Here is a 19,600-nt window from a genome sequence, read left to right on the forward strand (position 1 = left end):
AATCTCACTATATTCAGAGTGCCATGTTCTATCAAATAAAGTAAAAAATACCGAGGGTGCCATTTAAAAATCAAAAGTTCAACAATTGACTAAAAACAATTGAATGCGTCAATCAATCCTAATTTATGGCATATACTAAAATACCAAATTTCGTTTTTTTATCTGAAAAAAATGAAAAAGTTATAGGGGTGAGCCACTTTTGAGACGCACTCGGTATAATGAATAATTAATTTATTATACATAATAAAACGCAAAAATTGTTAGTAAAAGTATATATTAACTGTAAAAAATTACTTATTCGATATAAACTGTATTTTTCTACTCAGTCTATTAGTTATGTAAGCGGGATAATATAAGTTCAAAACCACTTTGGCTTCCCTAATCATATGCTCTACGTTTTGTAAAAAATCCCTGAAAAAAAATAAAAAAGGTTCATTGAAAGTTAAAAACTACAAAACAATTGGACCCTCATAGTAAAAATGCCGACTGTGGCTTGCTAGCATCACTGTAGGGGGTGGGTCAAATTCGACGCTTTTAAATAGAAACACCCTTTTCTATAGGAGATAGACGAAAACTAATATCGGTGTCTGGATCTCAATTTTCATCAAAAACATGATGGTGAAACCCGCACATCAATATCTGTTACCGTTTCGGAGTTACGGGGTGTTTTTCAAAAATGTGCATTTTTAACAAATCGCTGTAACTTTATTGCTATGGAAAATTTTGTATTTCTATGAAAACATTTCCAAAGCACCTTTTTACGTAGAATTTAATGGTTTAAGTATAATTTTTTTAAAATTAATGTGTTAAGAGTTATCAACAGAAAAATTGATTTTTTATTTGGGACACCCTCTATATTTTTATTTTTTTTTTAACTGAAAAGAATTTAAAATTACCTTTCCAAAAATATAGCACACTTGATATTTTGTTATAACCTAACCCTTCGAAATACAGAATTTTTAAAAGTTCGCCACTTTTAACTAGTAGGCTTTGGAACCCTTATTGATGATATGCCCTTAATGGAACTTGAAAACATATTTTTCCAGCAAGACGACGCACCGCCTCTGAACGCTGAAGTTATCAGCAATTTTTTGCAGCCAATTTCAAGAATAATAATTGTATAGCTAACCAAGGTCCCAGCCGTTGGCCGTCGAGGCCGCCTGACTTAGTGCCCATGGATCTAATCCTATGGATATATTTGCGGAAGAATAAAAATTCTTTATTCTTCCGTATAATCTAGACAACAATTAGAAATACTTAGCAGTTATTCACCCCCACTGAGTTAATAAATTCCGCGATGTATGTTCAAAAACGGTCCCGTCTGTCCATAACAGAAGAGAGTCGATATGTCGAACACCTGTAGCAAAATCTCATGTCTTGGTTTGCTATTTATTTTTATTGTTATTAGATATAGTTTAAATGTGTTGATGTTGGTTAAATATATTTTAAATTGTTATAAAATTGTGCATCTCTCATAGCAACTATTATTTTCGTTTTAATTGATGCTCACAGCTAGAATTTTATTGCATTACAGCCGGTGCCGTTCAAAACCTACTTATTTAAAGCGGGCGAATTTTTATATACTCTATATCTCGAAGAGGAATCAAGCAAAATATAAAGTGTGTTATATTTTTGGAAAGGTAATTTTAAATTCTTTTCAATAAATTAAAAATATACAGGGTGTCCCATATAAAAAATAAAATTTTCTGTTGATAATTCTTAAATTATTAATTTTTAAAAAATTATACTTAAACCATTAAATTCTACGTAAGAAGGTGCTTTGGAAATGTTTTCATAAAAATTCAACATTTTCCATAGGAAAAAAGTTACAGCGATTTGTTAAAAATGCATATTTTTGAAAAACACCCCGTAACTCCGAAACGGTAACAGATATCGATATGCGGTTTTCACCATCATGTTTTTGACAAAAATTGAGCTCCAGACACCGATATTAGTTTTTCTCTATCTCCTATAGAAAAGGGTGTTTCCATTTAAAAGCGTCGAATTTGACCCACCCTGTACATAACACATATACCAAATAAAATTTTAGCCACCTCATCCAAGGCGAGATTATTTAATTCATTGTTGCCAACCATGGATATATCCGGCGCCGGGCTGACTAACTGGGATTTAAATTTCCGGCTGGCGATTCTGGTGGCAACTCAGCTGTAAAAATTGTCAATGTAATCAATAATGGCCCTTTATGTCCCTTAAGTGCTGTTAGGAAGGTGAGTTTCGTTGATGTCCTATGACAAAATAGGAATTTGCACCTTAAACTTAGTTTTTTATTTTTTGTCTGTTTCCTAAACTATTTTGATTAAAGCAAAATATGTAAAATCGACAACGCTGTGTCTGTCGAGGTTAATGACGTAACTAAAGATTTATTTGGTATTATACGAATTAAATTTGGTATTATACGAAAATAATATATGGTTTATACGCGGTGTAATCCACATGACGTTACAATACACGCTAAAACATGTTTTTTATATGCAACTCTACCATGGCCTAGGTTAAAGCCTATACAGGGTGTTTCAGAAAACATGTACCATCTCTCGTGGGGAGATTCCTCACGTAAAAATAAGACTTATTTTTCATGTTAACATAGGTCCGAGTCTGCTTTGTTTTGTAGCTACAGGGAGTTAAAGACTTAATATTTTTTTTGAGTTATTATAATTTTCTTCCAAGTACTTTTAGTGACTCGAATGAAATTTTGAGGGTAATAGTTACTATACTTGCTGCATATTCCAATGCTAAAATAGTGTCGATTAATTCATCAGGGACGTGCATATGGGTTATCACTGGAATTTTGTCGAATTCGGCCTCCTTGATGAGATAAACGCAATTTAATTAATCACAATAATTAATAAAATTAAAATTAAAATAAAACTAATAAATTATATATTTTTCCTAATTTATTATTAAATATTATTACTATTAGTGATTATTACTATTAGTCCAACCTACAGCAATTTCAAATAAAATATAATGGTATTAAAGAAAATTTCAAAAAAACCAATTTTAAAGTTTTAACATCCTGTAACTCTAAAACTATGCATTTCCATACCAATGTTTATAGGAACTTTATTTCATATTTTTTTATGAAGAATCAACGAGTACTAATTTAAAACTTTCGCAAGTTAATGATATTAAAATGTTTTAAAGGTTGTTATTAGACTTGGATCAAGGCAAATTAATAACATTGCGTTTATCTCATCAAGGAGGCCTAAATCGACAAAATATCAAGAGATAACTTTTAATCGGCATTAAACAGCTTACACTATTTCTCTAACAAAAGAGAAAAAAGGTAGTGATAACCCGTATGCACGTCCCTGGTGAATATGTCGACACTTTTTTAGGTTTAAAATATGTCGCATTTATAGTAACTTTTACCTCAAAATTTTATTCGAAACTCTAAAAGTACTTGGAAGAAAATTACAATAAATCGAAAAAATATTAAGACTTTAACACCCTGTAGCAACGAAACAAGACAGAATCGGACCTATGTTGATATGAAAAATAAATTTTATTTTTACGTGAGGAATCTTCCCACGAGAGATGGCAGACGTTTTTTGAAACACCCTGTATAAATAAAAAAATTAAGCATAAATGTTCACGTTTTAGTGTAATAAATGGACGAGGTCCAATTATTTCCTTGTAATGTTAAAGGTTTATCAAGGTCTGGTTAAACTTACTTAAGGTTAATGCAATTTTTAGGCTGTCCGCTTTGTAGACAATGCAAAATAGCTAAAGCTGCTTCGTATAATTTGGTTCCAATGCCCCTCGAATTTTCGCCTCTTCGCGCTTTCTCATTTTCGAGCCACAAATGGAAATACTTAAACATATTTTCTGCGTCTCCTAGAAAGAAGAAAATCACACATTACCAGTAGTAGTACAGCCAAAAAGATATCTTATAGGCTTGATGCATTTCAGTTGATTTCAACAAATTCCGACCGCAGCGCTCCAACGACAGAAATCAGAAATTATCAGTATGTATTTCACGCCGCCGGCTGTCATGTTGATCGCATTAAAATAATATTGAAATCGTGGTATTTTAGTTTTTTGCTAGTGTAGTTATTGAGACTATAAAACACTCATGTACGAGGTTTGTGTGATGTAACGCTGTTTCGGGTAGTAAAAAATAAGTGAAAAAGAATTCGAACTAGGCGTCGGCGTCGTGTTGACAATTATTTCTAATGTTAATAAAATTGCGGAAAAAATGTTAACGCGTAAAGGAGAGCGTAATTAAGGCGTTGTTGGGTGCAATAACATTCAATAATTCAACTTTCCCGGATATTCAACTCTCCCGAAACAACATTTTATAGCTTCATAGTTTCTCAAACCGATTTGATCAACAGCAAAAATGGATTCAAGCAGTTCGACGAAACAAGTGAGTAAACAAAGTGCTCGTATATAATCAAAAATTAAATAGACATATACTATGAGAGAGGATAAAATATAAACTGCAATATTAATGGTATACTTTTTTTAATCAACTAGTGATTAAATGTTTTTGAACATCTTCTAAAATTATAATTATGTACCTTTAAAAAATTTCGTTATAGCCGAAATAGCCCCAATTATGAGTACACCAGCAAAACCGGTGCGTAAAACATAGCTCGCTACCATAGTTGAACTCACATAAAAAGTTTTTTTGGCTGAAATACTAAATTATAATGCCTGGTCCAGATCAAGGCGACAAAAAGTAAACACGATTTTGAGACAAAAACAAGACAAACTTGCGACAAAAAATGGGGAATTCTGACAAGACAAACTTGAGACAACACAGTCAAAAGACTAGTTGTTGGGAATGAGTTTTATTAACCATGTGAGATTTCACTGGTCTCCTACTGTTGGCAGCGCACGCCATCCACACTGCGCCGACAATTTGTCGTAAAATATACGAACAAAACATAGACACTTTGATCTTTACCGACTCGAGACGGGACATTGAAGTCTCCGAATTTAGAAACAAAACAAAAATGAGACAAAAATGTCGCAGCAATGTATTGGATTTGTCGCAATTTTGTCGTAAAACATGAATGTTTCTGTCTTATCGTTGTTTTTTCTGCTTGGTCTGGGCCGGTATAATACAAGTTAGACCTTCTGAAGATATTAAAATATTAACTTTTTTATTTTTATTTTTAGAATTTTCACAAATTATACTTCCTAACACTTTTTGGAATTATTAAAAAATAAAGTTTTCGTATACTCGCTATTTAAACTCACATATTTGTATATATCTGTTGTTAACGATATTCTCCGATCGTGGCAGCACCGGCGGAGAATGCACCAAAAGCCTATAACATTTACAAATAATGTCACAAGAGTCATAAAGAAATGACTAGTGACATCTCTTGATAATGAACAAAATTACTACGTCGTTATGGTAGACTTTTATAAGAGTATGATAGTCAATGATGAAGAGAAACGAGAGATAAAATTTTGGCATAAATTCTATCATTCTAAAATAACGAAACCAGTGTTAGTGTGAGATTTTTTTGATGTTACTAGTAGTGTACTGTAGTTTTTAGTTGCGTAATTAAGCTTGTTACAATGTGTAGTCTAAGAGTTAGCTTATGTCACGTGTGCCGTTGTATGCCCCCTAAATTTTGTTGCGGGGATTTGTTAAGTACCTCTAGGAGTAATTGACAAAATTGGTCACATGGTGCAGAACATGGTCATTTGGTCGCCATATTTAAAAATGGCTGCCAAATTCTAACATTTTTTTTGACTATATTTCCGTAAAAAGTGCTCAGATTTTGCATTTTTAAAGATCAACTTACACCTCTTATGAAGAAAAAAATTGTAATAAAAATTGTAGCTGGTTCATGAACTAGAAAAGAAGTTACATATACCGGCAAAATCTGAAACTCCTCAATCTGCGGGCAAAGCAACAATCATAGACTTTATGGCTTTTGCAAGGAATGTACCAGCTAAATATTTAAAACTGAAAACATATGAAGAGTTTGTGGGAAGCATTTGGAGTACCATATGCAGAGCCTCTTATAAAAGTGAGCGTATAGACATTGTTTTTGACGTTTACAAGGAAAAAAGCTTGAAAGGATTTGAGAGGGCTAACCAATCGTGGAAACAGCCTGTGGAATATGGAGCACCAAATGACAACACACCCCTTCCTGTGGATTTTGATACTTACTGGGCTTCCTGTCAAAACAAAGAATTATTGCAGTCATACGTTGTTGATTGGGTATCCCGGAAAAAAGATTCTGTCACTGCATCTATTCCCATTTACCTGGGTGGCCAAGGTGTTTCAGTATAAAGAATGGCAGAATTGAAGAAGAACGTACGTTGGAATTTGATCATGAAGAAGCGGATGACAGAGTGCTAACCAATATTTCTCACATGACACTGACTACAAACGTAAAGAAGGTAGTTATTTGTTCTACCGATACTGATGTTTTTGTTAGTGCATTTTACCACTACTTGCATAAGTGGAAAAGTGCAGGACTTAAAGAGCTTTATGTTGCCTTTGGAGTAGGAAAAACGTTACGGTATATTCCACTTCACTCGTTTGATGGCAGAGTACTACTTAATGTTTAAACAGCTTTACCTGCTATTCATTGTTTAACCGGTTGCGACACTACAAGCAAGGTTAGTATAAAATTAGCAGCTCTGAAAATAGCAGAATCGTATGCAGAAAAGCTCTTGTTAGAATTTGGTAAAGAGCCATTAAATGAAGAAATGGAAAAACAAGCAGAAGAATGTTTGGTTCATGCACTTTCATCAAACTTGAGTACGATGGATAAGTTGCGTTTCCATCAGTTCCATCATAAAAAATTACAAAACTTTCAAGATTTGGCCCCTACTTCAAGATCAATCCGTCTTCACATAAAACGGAGCTACTTGCAATGCTACAAATGGATTCATGCTTTGGAACCATGTGAAAAACTTAATCCGTTGAACTATGGTTACATAGAGAAAAAGACGTTATTTTGATTCCACAAGTAACAGACGACCCAAAGAAGCCTGAAGACTTTTCTAGTCCATGTTGTTGCCAGATGTGCTGCAGAGAAAGTGTATGTCCCTGTAGAAAATTAAAAATAATGTGTTGCGACTTTTGTAAATGCAAACGTAGTGTTTTAGACCAATGCAAGAACCCTCATGTATAAGTTAGTAAGTTTTCTGCTTAAACATCTTAATTTTTTGCATTTATTTGAAAAATTATACTTGTTGCGCGTTTTTTGCGAATACGTCTTACGCATTTAAATATACTTTTATTATTTTGAAACGAATTTTTATTAGTGCTTAAAAACGCGCCATGGTTTCATATTTTTAAATTATACTTTTCTCAAAAGAACTAGAGTTAAAAAATATGTATTCACAAAATTTGTTTGCGGTCAAAAAATGAGTATAATAACCTTTAAAACTAAAATCCCGACCGTTTGTTAGGAAGATATTAAAATATATAAAAAATTAGTAACATGACGGCCATTTTTAAATATGGCGACTAAACGACCACGATCTGGAGCGTGTGACCAGTTGGTTTTTGGGCCCTTATACATATTTAATAAAACACCGCACAAAAACTTAGGGGACATATAACTGCACACGAGACATGGGCTAGCGCCCGCACTAATGTGTAAATGTAACGACCCGCGGAATCCACAAAAATACAATATAACAAAAAATCTTTGAATAAAAAGATTAAGGAAGGAGCATATTAAAAATTTTAGATCGACCCCAATGGGGTCCTAGAATGATCGACTTAAATTCCAGTTTATCAGTGCCATTCTAATTTTATTCAAAACGTGTAAAAATATGATGTAGGATAAACATGGGGCAGACTCAATAATTTGTCGTTTTATTTTACGTTGTCCATAAATGTTGGTAGTTATTAAAATCGTAAAAATATACAATTCTAATAAAAATACATAAGTTATAATAAGTATTTGTTAACACAAACATGCGGTACGCTACTGAAGCAGGTAAGTCAAATTGACGTATCTAAATTCTTTGACATCTAATCTTTGACAAGTAGTAAAAAAAGCAAAAACGCAAGAAAAAATATATAATTAGTTAATTTTAAGTGAATTTCATAACTGATCGGTTTACTAAACGTGTGTATATCATATAGTCACTTACTAGCGAAAAATTATTACATTATTTCCCTCGAGATCTACCGCACGCTACACAATCAATTATTGTACAGTCTTTCTCGATAAATCTCAATAGTGTCACTGTTAATTTAAGTTCTGCTACAATTTCCTTCTAGATTTACTACCTTTAAAAAGTAGAGACTGACAAATCCACAAAATTTCAAATCAAATGTAAATGTGTCAAATGAATCGTCAAACAAAACTGTCAAGGATCCCCACCCTAGGGTCCTTTGTCCGTCTACCTTGCATGAATACATGGATAGCATTATACTCCTTCCTTAATCTTTTTATTCAAAGCGAAAAATAAATAACATAACATAAATCTTACCTATTTCTACATAATAACTATACAACCTATAATAAACCTCTTCGAAATCTTTGTGATGCTTATATAATATTTTCTCTCTTATTTTAAGACTCTTAATTAGTATATCTAGTTGATTCGCGTCTTCGCCTGAAAGAACACAATAAAAAGATATTTGAAATGATCAAAACAGTAATTCGAAGTATAGTACTTTCAAGATATTTTTGAGCTTCGTCGTTTATTTTTCTGAAAGGCCTCAGTGAATACTCTTCGCCGCAACTGAGACAGAACATAAACGAAACGTTCGGGATTTCGGGGACCAGTCCTTTGCATTTAGGACACAAAAAGCTATCCAACATTTCCTAAAAGACAAAATACTATAAAAATAGCTATAAAAACAGATATAGTCTGTCTAACGAGAGCATCCATGAAAATGACAGTAGTGTCATTTTTTGGATGTCATATATATATACAGGGTGCTACAAATTCGAGGTACGAGCATTGGTATCTCGGAAACCGTAAGAGATACGCAGATGGTTAAATTGGGGCAAAGTTGCGCCTTGGGATGTTCACCAAGATGCCATCAAAAAAGTTTTAAAAATTTCAAGGATTGTTGACGATTTTTTTTGAAAATCAATTTTATTTTTTCCTGGCGTTACTTTTTAGAAAATCAAAAAATTATTTGCACATTCTCATGGCTACTTTATTAGGGCTACCTGATAGTATTTTTAGATTTTCAAATTAGCTGATAATTTGTGAGATACAGAGGTCAACTTAATTTTTTTAAATAGGGACCTGCATTTTTTATTCGAAGTTTTGAAAGAACTCGATCTCCTGAGTTCATATACATATCAAAAGCGCGAACGAAAGCCGTACGAAGCTGTACGAAGTCGTACGAATGAACAGCTTATGCTCTGATTGGTTTAGTTATCCGATAAATAATTAAAAATTCACGCTTGCGCACAACGCTTGTGCTCCACTAACTGAGCGAAGATTTATATACCCATTTCACCGGCTCGGCTTCACAGAATGCAGTTTGGAGTCAATATACGTTAGTTAATATATATATGCCTGAGTTCAATGATATGCCGCACTTAATATTTTTTGTTTCTGACATTTGAACACAATTTAATTAAACTAATTTCAAATCCGGCTCTGTTTTTTTTTAATAAATCTATTCATCGTTACAATATTGTTAAGCTTTCAAACTTAACAATGACGTGGAGTAAAACATTGAATACGGATAATCAAATGCAATTAAATAATAAAAAATAATATAAAATTATTGGGCATTACTTGATGTCATTTTTAAAAGTGACAATACATTTCAACATTACAATAAAGAGTACAGAATGCATTCGGAAGTATAAGAAGAAGATGTTAAAAGAGCTATAAATAAGAATGAACAAAAAATACATTAATTTGTGCATTAGGGACGGTGGTAACCCTTTCGAACATGTAGAGTATTACTAGTTTTAGAAACTAGTTTGTAGAAGTTGACTTATTTATAATAACTACGATTAATATTATGCATATTATTAGATCGTACACTGAGATTTCAAAATCACAATAAAAAAAGTTATAAATTATATTTTTAAATTGCTGACCTGGGTATTATTTGTTTGAATCTTTCAATTGGCTCGATTCAATGTTAATTAGCGCTGATCCATATTGGTGCAATGAATATAATCAGATTAAATAATTTAAAAAACCAGAGTGGGACTTCAAATTATTTTAAATAATAATTAAATAGTTTTGTTATTGTTAAGGTACCTAAAACAAAATAAAGCATCAAGTGTGGCATATCATTGTACTCAGGAGATCGAGTTCTTTCAAAACTTCAAATAAAAAATGCAGGTGCGTATTTAAAAAAATTAAGTTGGCCTCTGTATCTCACAAATTATCAGATAATTTGAAAATCTAAAAATACTATCAGATAGCCCTAATAAAGTAGCCATGAGAATGTGCAAATAGATTTTTGGTTTTCTAAAAAGTAACGCCAGGAAAAAATAAAATTGATTTCCAAAAAAATTCGTTTTTGGTTTGGAATTCCGAAATACCAATGCTCGTACCTCGAATTTGTAGCAGTATAGGGTCCGGCAATAGTGCGTCGGGCATCTGTAGCTCCTAGAATAAAAAACTTGGGAATTTTGTTTAAGTGTAAATCTAAGGTATGTTCTAGGATGTATTTCAGGAAAATATTCTACAGGGTGGCTCAAAAACGTGTGAGTGGATTGGGATGATTTTTTTAAAATGGAACACCCTGTATATTATTGCATTTTTGACATTTTTTCAGATCACTTTACATAATCCTAAGATATGAGTAGATATATTTCGATAGTTTCAGAGATATTAATAAATAAATAAAAAATATATTTATTCAGCCTTTCTGAAAAAAAATATTAAAAATACAAGAAATGTCTTAAAATCAAAACGATGTTATGTATTTACTTTAGATCGACTGGACTTTGCTATAAATATGGTAATTGTAAATCATACAGGATGTTCAAAATTCTACGCCAAACTTTCTAAAATATAAAATAATTTATCTTCGTTATTTTTTAAATGGAACACCCTGTATATTATTTTTTCAATAGATGGAGAATTAAAAAATGAACATTTTTTGTATTTAGAGTATTTCAAAATTTTTTTTTTTTTTATCTTTATCTGCCAACCCCGAGCTCAGAACTAGTTAAGGGTTCAATACTGTACAATGCCAAAAAAATGTACAATCATCTGCCTTTGAATATCAAATCGCTTTCATTCTTTCCCGCATTTCGCAAGGCTCTAAAATCATACCTACTGGAGAGAGCCCTATACGCGGTAAACGACTTTTTTGTTGATGTTTGATTATGAACAATTTTGAATGGTCAAATGGACACTGGTCAAAGGTCAAGTATTTAATATTCTATAACTTTAAAATTATATCTATTTACTGCGTACTGTTCTAAAATTGTCCATGTATATTCTTTTTGTAATTTTAAAGACTTAAATTTTTTTGAATTGTATTATTTGTATTGTGTATTTTTTGTTGTTTGTATTTTTTTGTGATTTTGTTGTTTGTGAGTGCTTTGTCGATGAAGCTGTTTTGGCTTTTTGCACAATAAAGCGTTGTTTGTTTTGTTTGTTGTTTTTGTTGTTTTGAAGGGTTTCGCAGATATTCGCGGTTTTATATTTGATATGGCATTTTCCATAGTAAATTTTTATCAAAGCCACCCAATGATTTTTCTCTAGTATTTTACCGTGGAGAGAGCCATATGAAATAATACTGCGTCTATCTGCGAAACCTATATGTATTTTTTTGACAAACTGTATATACTAAAGAATTTAACTAATCAATCTGTATCGATCCATGCCCAAAAATCTTTCAAATCGGAATAAGTGAAAAAAGTTTTTTTTGACTTTTTGTAGGGTGTAGATACCCTTCAATTCTAAGAAACCATTTATGCAGCGTCGGATAGACGACTGATGGCACCCTCCCACGGGCTATTTTTCGTTTCTTAGATTTTTATAAGGACTCGTAGAAAACGATTTGAAGTTGAAATTTTGCTAAAATTGAAAAAGGCAAATATCTCCGAAACGGTAAGTAGCTAAACGACCAGTGAGACCTCTACGGATAGAGCTAGTGAATCCCTATAATCGCCTCATTTAAACTGTGTTTTGAGCCCAAAATTCCAACCCAAAATAGAGCTTCTTTCACTTATTTAAGAAAATAAATAAGTTTATAAGATCTAAGGTTTTAACTGACGGACAAAATATAAGGTAACATATTATGAGTAAGGGGGGTTTTACACCGAATTTTCAAAAAATAATAAGAACTCATAAAAAACTACATACTGTTGCGGACCCGTGTAGACTCGGCATAACCTAACTAACTAATATGTCGCGCCCCCATATGACCTTAATATCGCATTAAAGAATAGACACCGTAATGATTCATTCGAACGTTCGAGAACAATCGAGTTCCACTGGAATGGAGTAGTACATACGAGAACATTCTAAACCTTCTCTAGGCACCTAATGATCTAACATCTAACGGATTATTCGAGAACTGTTTGGCTGTAGGTATATAAGCCGACGCCTGGGGCCTGAGGAGGACAGAAACAAATAGACGAGTACAGTTGCCGCGCTAAATTCAAAATAAACTGTTTCTAATATAAATAGTTTGTAAATAGTTCTTTAAGTCTTTTATCGTTATTGTTTTGTTACTTAGTGTAAAATAAATTGTGTTTAAATAAATTAGACTTTCTATCCACACGGAACCGACGAAAAACGTAACAATATTATGTTTAAAAATGTAATATAAAAAACTTACCACTTCCTTAGACTGGTCACTGCAAATGACACATTTACATTCAAAATGATACAGGCTTCTGCAAGCTATTTGCCGCTGGTCTTTGTTCATTCCCCTGTAATCTATTCCGTAGCAGTTAAATATTTCCTCGTTCTCCTGTATGTCTTCCAGCGCTTTTACAACTATAGTATCACAGATGAAGCTGAAATATAACCCAAGATTCAGTAATCTTAAATGAAATTAAATCGGGCATTCTTACAAGTTTGTTACGTTGGGTCGACACGAATGATTCATTATACTGACCGACGGAAACATTCCACAAGCTATCGTAATCAATATATCTGGGAACAGGAGATCCGTAGAAGAGTAGGTCCAGTGCTCTATAATGCTCGAGTTGCACGATAATTGAGCAATGTGTTTTGTGATAAGGCCACCGATATATCTGATTAAATTATTGGAATCGTCCTTGGGACAGTTTTTTTGCTTGAGAAACCATGAGAAAAAGTCAGTGTACTTTTTGAGATATGTTACCACGATTGCAGCCATCTAATAATAAGAAGAAGAATATCAGTAATATTAAATGAATTCATTCTTCTCAAAGACACCTGGTTTATAAATTAAAAACAGAACAAAAAAGACTCAAAGTATCGGTCTCAACATTTAGATTAAACTAAACTGTGACTGTGTGTGTTTTGCTCATACAAGCATCATCAGACAAATGTACAGTGGCGTGCATTACATATAGACAAAAAAGCATTGCCTACCTTTCGATTTATTCAAGACAGACGCAAAATAAAAATATATTTATCTGATCAATTTTCATTATATATCTACCTACAAATCCTACAATGCGACCTACATTGTTTTATTTTTCTAAATAGTAAGTTAGTATTGTGTTTATTACGGTTGCAAAGCCGGAAACATCATACAAAACAAACGCCACCTGTTCAACGTCTTATTATTACCTAAAAAACGCATCCCATTATTCGAAATCGAACGCACGACCGCAACTTAACATTCCATGGATATGGACAAGCAAAAGCAGTGCGTTACCGCAGCACGGATGCACCCAATGTCTCGATCCCGCCGATGCGGTATTGCCAGTTCCGATGTTATTACAGAACTATGTAAGAAACAGTCCATGTTATTTTATATGATCAATTTTAAATAACTGTGTTTCAGAAAGATTTGTATTATGTAGCAAATTAGAAATTTGCTTGTCTGTCATCTGTATTTGTTTCCAAATGATTTCATTTATTATTTTATTTGACTGTAAAATCATTTTGGTACATAAAATCTATTAGGCAGTGGCAATTGGCAATCTGGCAATATTGTGTACGGTTATTATTTTAGCTAATTCGCCAGTCGTTGAGTCGCCTATCGGGAAGAAATAATGATTGAATAATAAACAGATTATTCGTTTTGCACCTACAAATAATTAAATTTATTTGCTGTTATTTGAATTTTCTTTTGTTTGAGTTTAAAGTTAAAATACGTTAGACAGTAAATTTTATATACGTACATTGTACATATATATTATGTAATACATACGTTTTTTTAGTTTTTTTTCATATTTTTGATTCTGTTGCCTACCCTACTGTAAATGATACTGCACGCCACTGCAAATGTACAATTAAAGTCACACCATACACGTTCACATTATTTTACATATTAAAAGAACACTAGTGTATGAGCGAAACGTGTCACAGTTTACTTTAATATAAATGTTGAGACCGAGAGTTTGAGTCTTTTTTCTTCTGTTTCTGGTTTTTTAATATTAAATAAGATAGTAGGGTGTTTTGCATTTTTAAGTAAAATTTAACAATGCCACAACTTAACCATACAGAAGCGACGATTAAATGTCTCAATTTTTTTTGATCTTGTGTCTTGTAATAATATTGTTATTATACCTAGTGCGTCTCAAAAGTAGCTCACCCCTATAACTTTTTTTCTTTTTCAGACAAAAAAACAAGATTTGGTATGTTAGTATATGACATAAATTAGGATTAATTGACGTATTCAATTGTTTTTGGACACTTCCTGTTTCACCGGTAATGACTACAACTTTTGATTTTTAAATGGCACCCTCGGTATATTTCTACTTTATTCGTGTTACATTTATATTATTTTACGCCTTTTACGGACGATACTATATTGTTTACTTTTATAAAATTGTGTGGCGAGTATAAATTCGCTGATGCAGGTGTTACGTCATGCAGGCAGCTGGCCGCTGCGCTGATGTGCTGACGAAGAGTATTTTTGTTAGGATTATTCTTAAGTTGAAAATTTGTAAGCAGTCTCTCGACTAACGTACAGAAATAAAGAGTTTGTTAAATAATTCTGATTTTATTTAAATATAATATACGATAGAAAATGACACTCTGAATAGAATGACATATCATTTGTCAACTTTTGACATTTTCGCATATGGTTTATTTGAAATTGTAACATGGGGTTCATAATCAAATCTAATTTTCCAAGGCTCCTTGATTAAAAATTAGTGTTTTTAACATAGCAATGGCACTCTAGATTGAAATTTAAAATACGATATTTTTTGTGCAAAAATGTTAAAACTTGACATATGATACGTCATTCTACTCAGGGTGTCATTTTCTATCGAATAAAGTAGAAATATACCGAAATTGCCATTTAAAAATCAAAAGTTTTAGTCATTACCGAAACAATTGAATACGCCAATCAATCCTAATTTATGTCATATACTAACATACCAAATCTCGTTTATTTATATGAAAAAATAAAAAAGTTATAGGGGGTGAGTCACTTTCGAGACGCACCCGGTATATTTTATTGTGACGTTGTAATTTAATACCAAATTTAGTAATTTAAATGAAAAAAATGCAATTGAAATAACATTATAAACGTGATTACAAGAAAAGAGGAAATTCTAAACTGGAATAGGCATAGTCGTCTATGCATTCTCAACGTTTTTATGCAAAAAAAAAATAAAAAACAGGAAGAAATGGTACTTCTCTTCCTTCACAGCCCACACTTTCAATTATTTCAAAATAAATTTTGATTTTAACGCTAAATAACAAATATATTATCAATAAAAAGTTACCAAACCAAATATTACAAAATAAATTAAATTTTTATGACAGTTATCAACAGTAAACAACGCTTTTAAGGAGCTTTACTAATCTGTATTTTTCGCTTTTCACAAATATTATTCACAGGTAAAAACTTGTCGTTTGTTACAATAATTTTTGCACACTTATCCTGAATATTCATTATCAAATAATCAAGATTTAACAAAGACGTCATTAAAAATATAGCTTAAAAAAACTACAAATAAACTCACTAAAAATTTGGTCTACTACAAAATCGTTTTGCTTCTGTATAGCTAAATATAAAGTTCCTACATAGGTTCTGTCGATGGCTATACTGGTTGACACTTCAAGGAACCAATGAGATTTGTTTAAATTTAAAATTCACAGCTAGTTTGTTTTCTACAAATCTCAATGGTTCTTTTGACGTGTCACTCGCGACAGTACAAAGTTCTGAGACCGGTGCTTAAGCCAATTGCTGTCCTCGATTCGCGAACTTCGAGTTCCGGGCTTTACGCCCTGGGGCTACTCGAGAACGGTCTTGAAAGGAGCTGTGCCCGATAGCCTAGTGCCTCCATATGGCGCGGAGCAGTTCTGGAACTTCATGACACAATTGAATGGAGTCAGAGTATCGCGTTCTTGAACAGTTCAGAGCTGCACAACTGCGTGAATGGAGGACAGTAAATGAGCTGTATCCAAAATTCAAATAGATGTCAATTTTAAATTTAATCAACTCTCATTGGCTCTTTGAAGTGTCAACCACTGTCGCCAGCAAAAAAAGCGTCGTTCTGAGAACGAGGCTTCAGACACCATGTAGCTGCCGTCCGCTCTCGGCTGTACCTGCCCCACCACCACGGCGTCAATACCCAGCGCCGTCCAGGCGGCCGGGGTGACTTCCGCCGGTGTGGCCGGCTGCTGCGGCAGGCGCGAGGTGTCTAGCGGGTTGAACTTACCGCTGTTACGCAGGTCGGCAGCGACAATCCCACCGATATTAATACAGTCTGATCAAAAAAAAGTACGACAGTGACATTTGTGCTCTGTCATTTTAATTCTCAGGTATGTTGTATTTTCTATCATTTTTTGGATGTTGTCTGTCGAAACCTTTCCTGATTAGTTGCACAGACTTTATAATCTACAGAATTTAGTCAAAAAATTCTGTGACAAATACAGAATACTTTTTTGACAAACCTTTGAAATTTAAGAGAAATTTTAAATAACATACAAGAAATTGAACACTAAAAATATATTATCTAATTAGTTAGAATCTCTACCAAAGTTACTAAAAGTTGTAACATTGGTTTAGTATATAAACTGTAATAGTTAATTAGTACAAAAATTATAATATTTCAATTATTAACAAATAATTAAAAATAGATTTAAGAGCAGAAACAACCCTAGTAACACACATTTTATGATATTCATCATCAAAAATAACATTTCTAATTATGATCATGGGTTCATGTCATAGGATATATTATGTACCTGTCTTTTAATTTTTTTAATTTAAAAAGCAAAACACCCTGTATATCATATTGACCTTACCACAATATATGGTGCAGCATTTTTACTCTTGTATATATTAGACACCAATCTGTTAAAGTACGGATAATTGTCCTCTTTCGATCCAAACCTTTTAATATCCTCTTCATATCCTCCTTTAACGTTTTTAAAACCCGATTTTACACCTTTTAGCACCGCTTTAAAAGCGGGAAATCCTATTCCAAGGTCGTACCATATATTAGCCTGCATTCCTTCGCATTCCCATTTGTGACATTCGTCCCACGAGGATATTCGGCATTGTTCATTACAATAAACACACAACGTGCACGACTGACAGCTAAAAATCTCACACTTGAACATAATGAAAAATTTGTATGCACAATTGCACACTTACGGTATACTACTAATTATATCTTTAAGACAGTTATAACATTTAAACGAATAGAATTCTTTATTCTCTTTAAATACGGGTGCAAAAATAAAAGCTTTTTCTATAAATAAAACATCTCCTTTCCTGATATTCGTTTTGGCTAATACATGTCTTCCTTTTGATTTGTCATAGCTAAAACAAGGGAAGTATTTTAGAGCAATCAAAATACGAAATGTTATGTATATTATTCTCACCTCATCTTAACTTTTGATGATGCATAAGCAAAACATTCATTTTCACCAGCATTGAATTCTGGAAACTCGTTTGAATTATCACGATTAAAATCTGAGTGCTTCATTTTTACTTTAGAAATTTTCATTTGTTCTAATTTTGAGATATGCTTATCTATAATTTAATTTACGTAAAAATAACAATTTAAGTTATACATTATACAACCTTTTTCACTTATATTTTGAGTTGATAGAAACTCTAGAGCTTCATTAATGCACTTATCCAAATCATCTTTTTGGCCAATTTCAAAATAACACTCTGCTTTCCTTAAATATATTTTGGGCTTCAAATCCCTAGGATAATTTGTTTTAAAACACAAGTCAATATCCCGTATACAATTCTAAAAATCATAACATGATAGTTCTGAATCCAGTAAAACAATTAATGAGATCCACCTCAAATTCTTTCATTTCAAAGGAAACTGCAGATCTGTTAGCTAAAGCAAGCCCATATTCTCGTCCATTAGGAGTAGCACAACACAAACTCTTCGTGTAAAATTCTAAACTTTTTAACAAATCTTTTCGAGCATAACATTTGTTACCTTCCTGTCTATAAAATGTCGACATAGAATTATCTTTCTTAACTTTGTTTTTGAATTGTGTTTCCAACCATGAATCAACTTGTGATCTAAAAATACATACAATCATTTAATAGGTGTTAAATGACTATTATAGTAATTAGCTTCTTACAAGTCGAGACTATAAAATTTGGTAAATACTTCGAAGATATTCCCGTCAATTTTTGTAAATTTTTCCGTATAATAGGAGAGAAGACAATCCATTTTGTTTTTTTTTATTGGCTTTCCTCGTTTATTTAAATTTGCTGTAGTTGATACACTATTTTGTTGAACAGATATCTAGTATCAATGACATAGATATATGTACTATATTTATTTAACAAGTATTTTGAAAACTGTAGCACGAAATAAATTAAATATCATTTAATACTTTTTTTAAGATGAAAACTTCCCAAAACGGCTTTTTTGCCAAAGTAGGTTAGAAGTCGATGTGACAGAGATAATGACAGAAGACATGCCATTGCATGCCATATGAAAAATACATTGATACATTTGAACTACCCAAGAACTACCATATGGTGCGTTTTCGTTTTCAGAATTGACCATGACTACCATAGAATAACTAACTGAACTGATGACTACCATGAGACATCTATTTGCCGCATTTACTCAACGATACCACACATGCGTATCTGCTGGATGTTGCCAGATTGTATGTGTTGCGCAGAGATATGGAAAGGATAGAGCCTGAGCGTCAAAATCAGTGATGGGATTATGGGATAACTCAAGCGAAAATTCGATTTAGATTTATGGATTGCTTAAAAACCTTTTAGCCTTTGTATTTAACTGAGATATTTAGATTAGTTTCAGGATTTCGCTAACATCCTGGCAACCTTGGAAACACTTTAGTACAAAATTTTCTCACATTTTCCACTATGGCGCTACGTGCATTCTTCTTCTTTTTCATATTTCTGGTCTTAAAAGAACCGTTACCACAGAGTTAAAGTAATGTTCTTCTTCTTTTCATATATTTAGAAACATGGACAACCACAGATTCGACATAGTAATTTATTTTTACGCCCTGAGCTGCCAGGACTATTCGGCAGATTGGACATAATTTTTTTCTTCTTTCCTAATGGCTT

The 19,600-nt window shown here is 32.6% G+C and overlaps 1 protein-coding gene across 1 annotated transcript; it reads right to left on the reverse strand.

Moving 5' to 3' along the window:
• Window positions 1-257: 257 nt before the first annotated feature.
• LOC115887730 (SET and MYND domain-containing protein 4-like) lies at window positions 258-18,972 on the reverse strand. Its single transcript, XM_030907206.1, has 12 exons — window positions 18,631-18,972; window positions 18,337-18,568; window positions 18,107-18,281; window positions 17,905-18,055; window positions 17,675-17,842; window positions 17,323-17,617; window positions 12,975-13,261; window positions 12,737-12,917; window positions 8,633-8,783; window positions 8,446-8,571; window positions 3,696-3,858; window positions 258-411 (listed from the first exon to the last, which is right to left on the reverse strand). The coding sequence occupies exons 1-12, from the start codon at window positions 18,720-18,722 to the stop codon at window positions 291-293; spliced, it is 2,142 nt and encodes a 713-aa protein (XP_030763066.1). The 5' UTR covers window positions 18,723-18,972; the 3' UTR covers window positions 258-290.
• Between the last annotated feature and the right edge of the window lie 628 nt (window positions 18,973-19,600).

The sequence above is a fragment of the Sitophilus oryzae genome, unplaced genomic scaffold (genome assembly GCF_002938485.1).
Source record: "Sitophilus oryzae breed Bouriz unplaced genomic scaffold, Soryzae_2.0 scaffold_614_pilon_pilon, whole genome shotgun sequence".
Lineage (NCBI taxonomy): Eukaryota > Metazoa > Arthropoda > Insecta > Coleoptera > Curculionidae > Sitophilus > Sitophilus oryzae.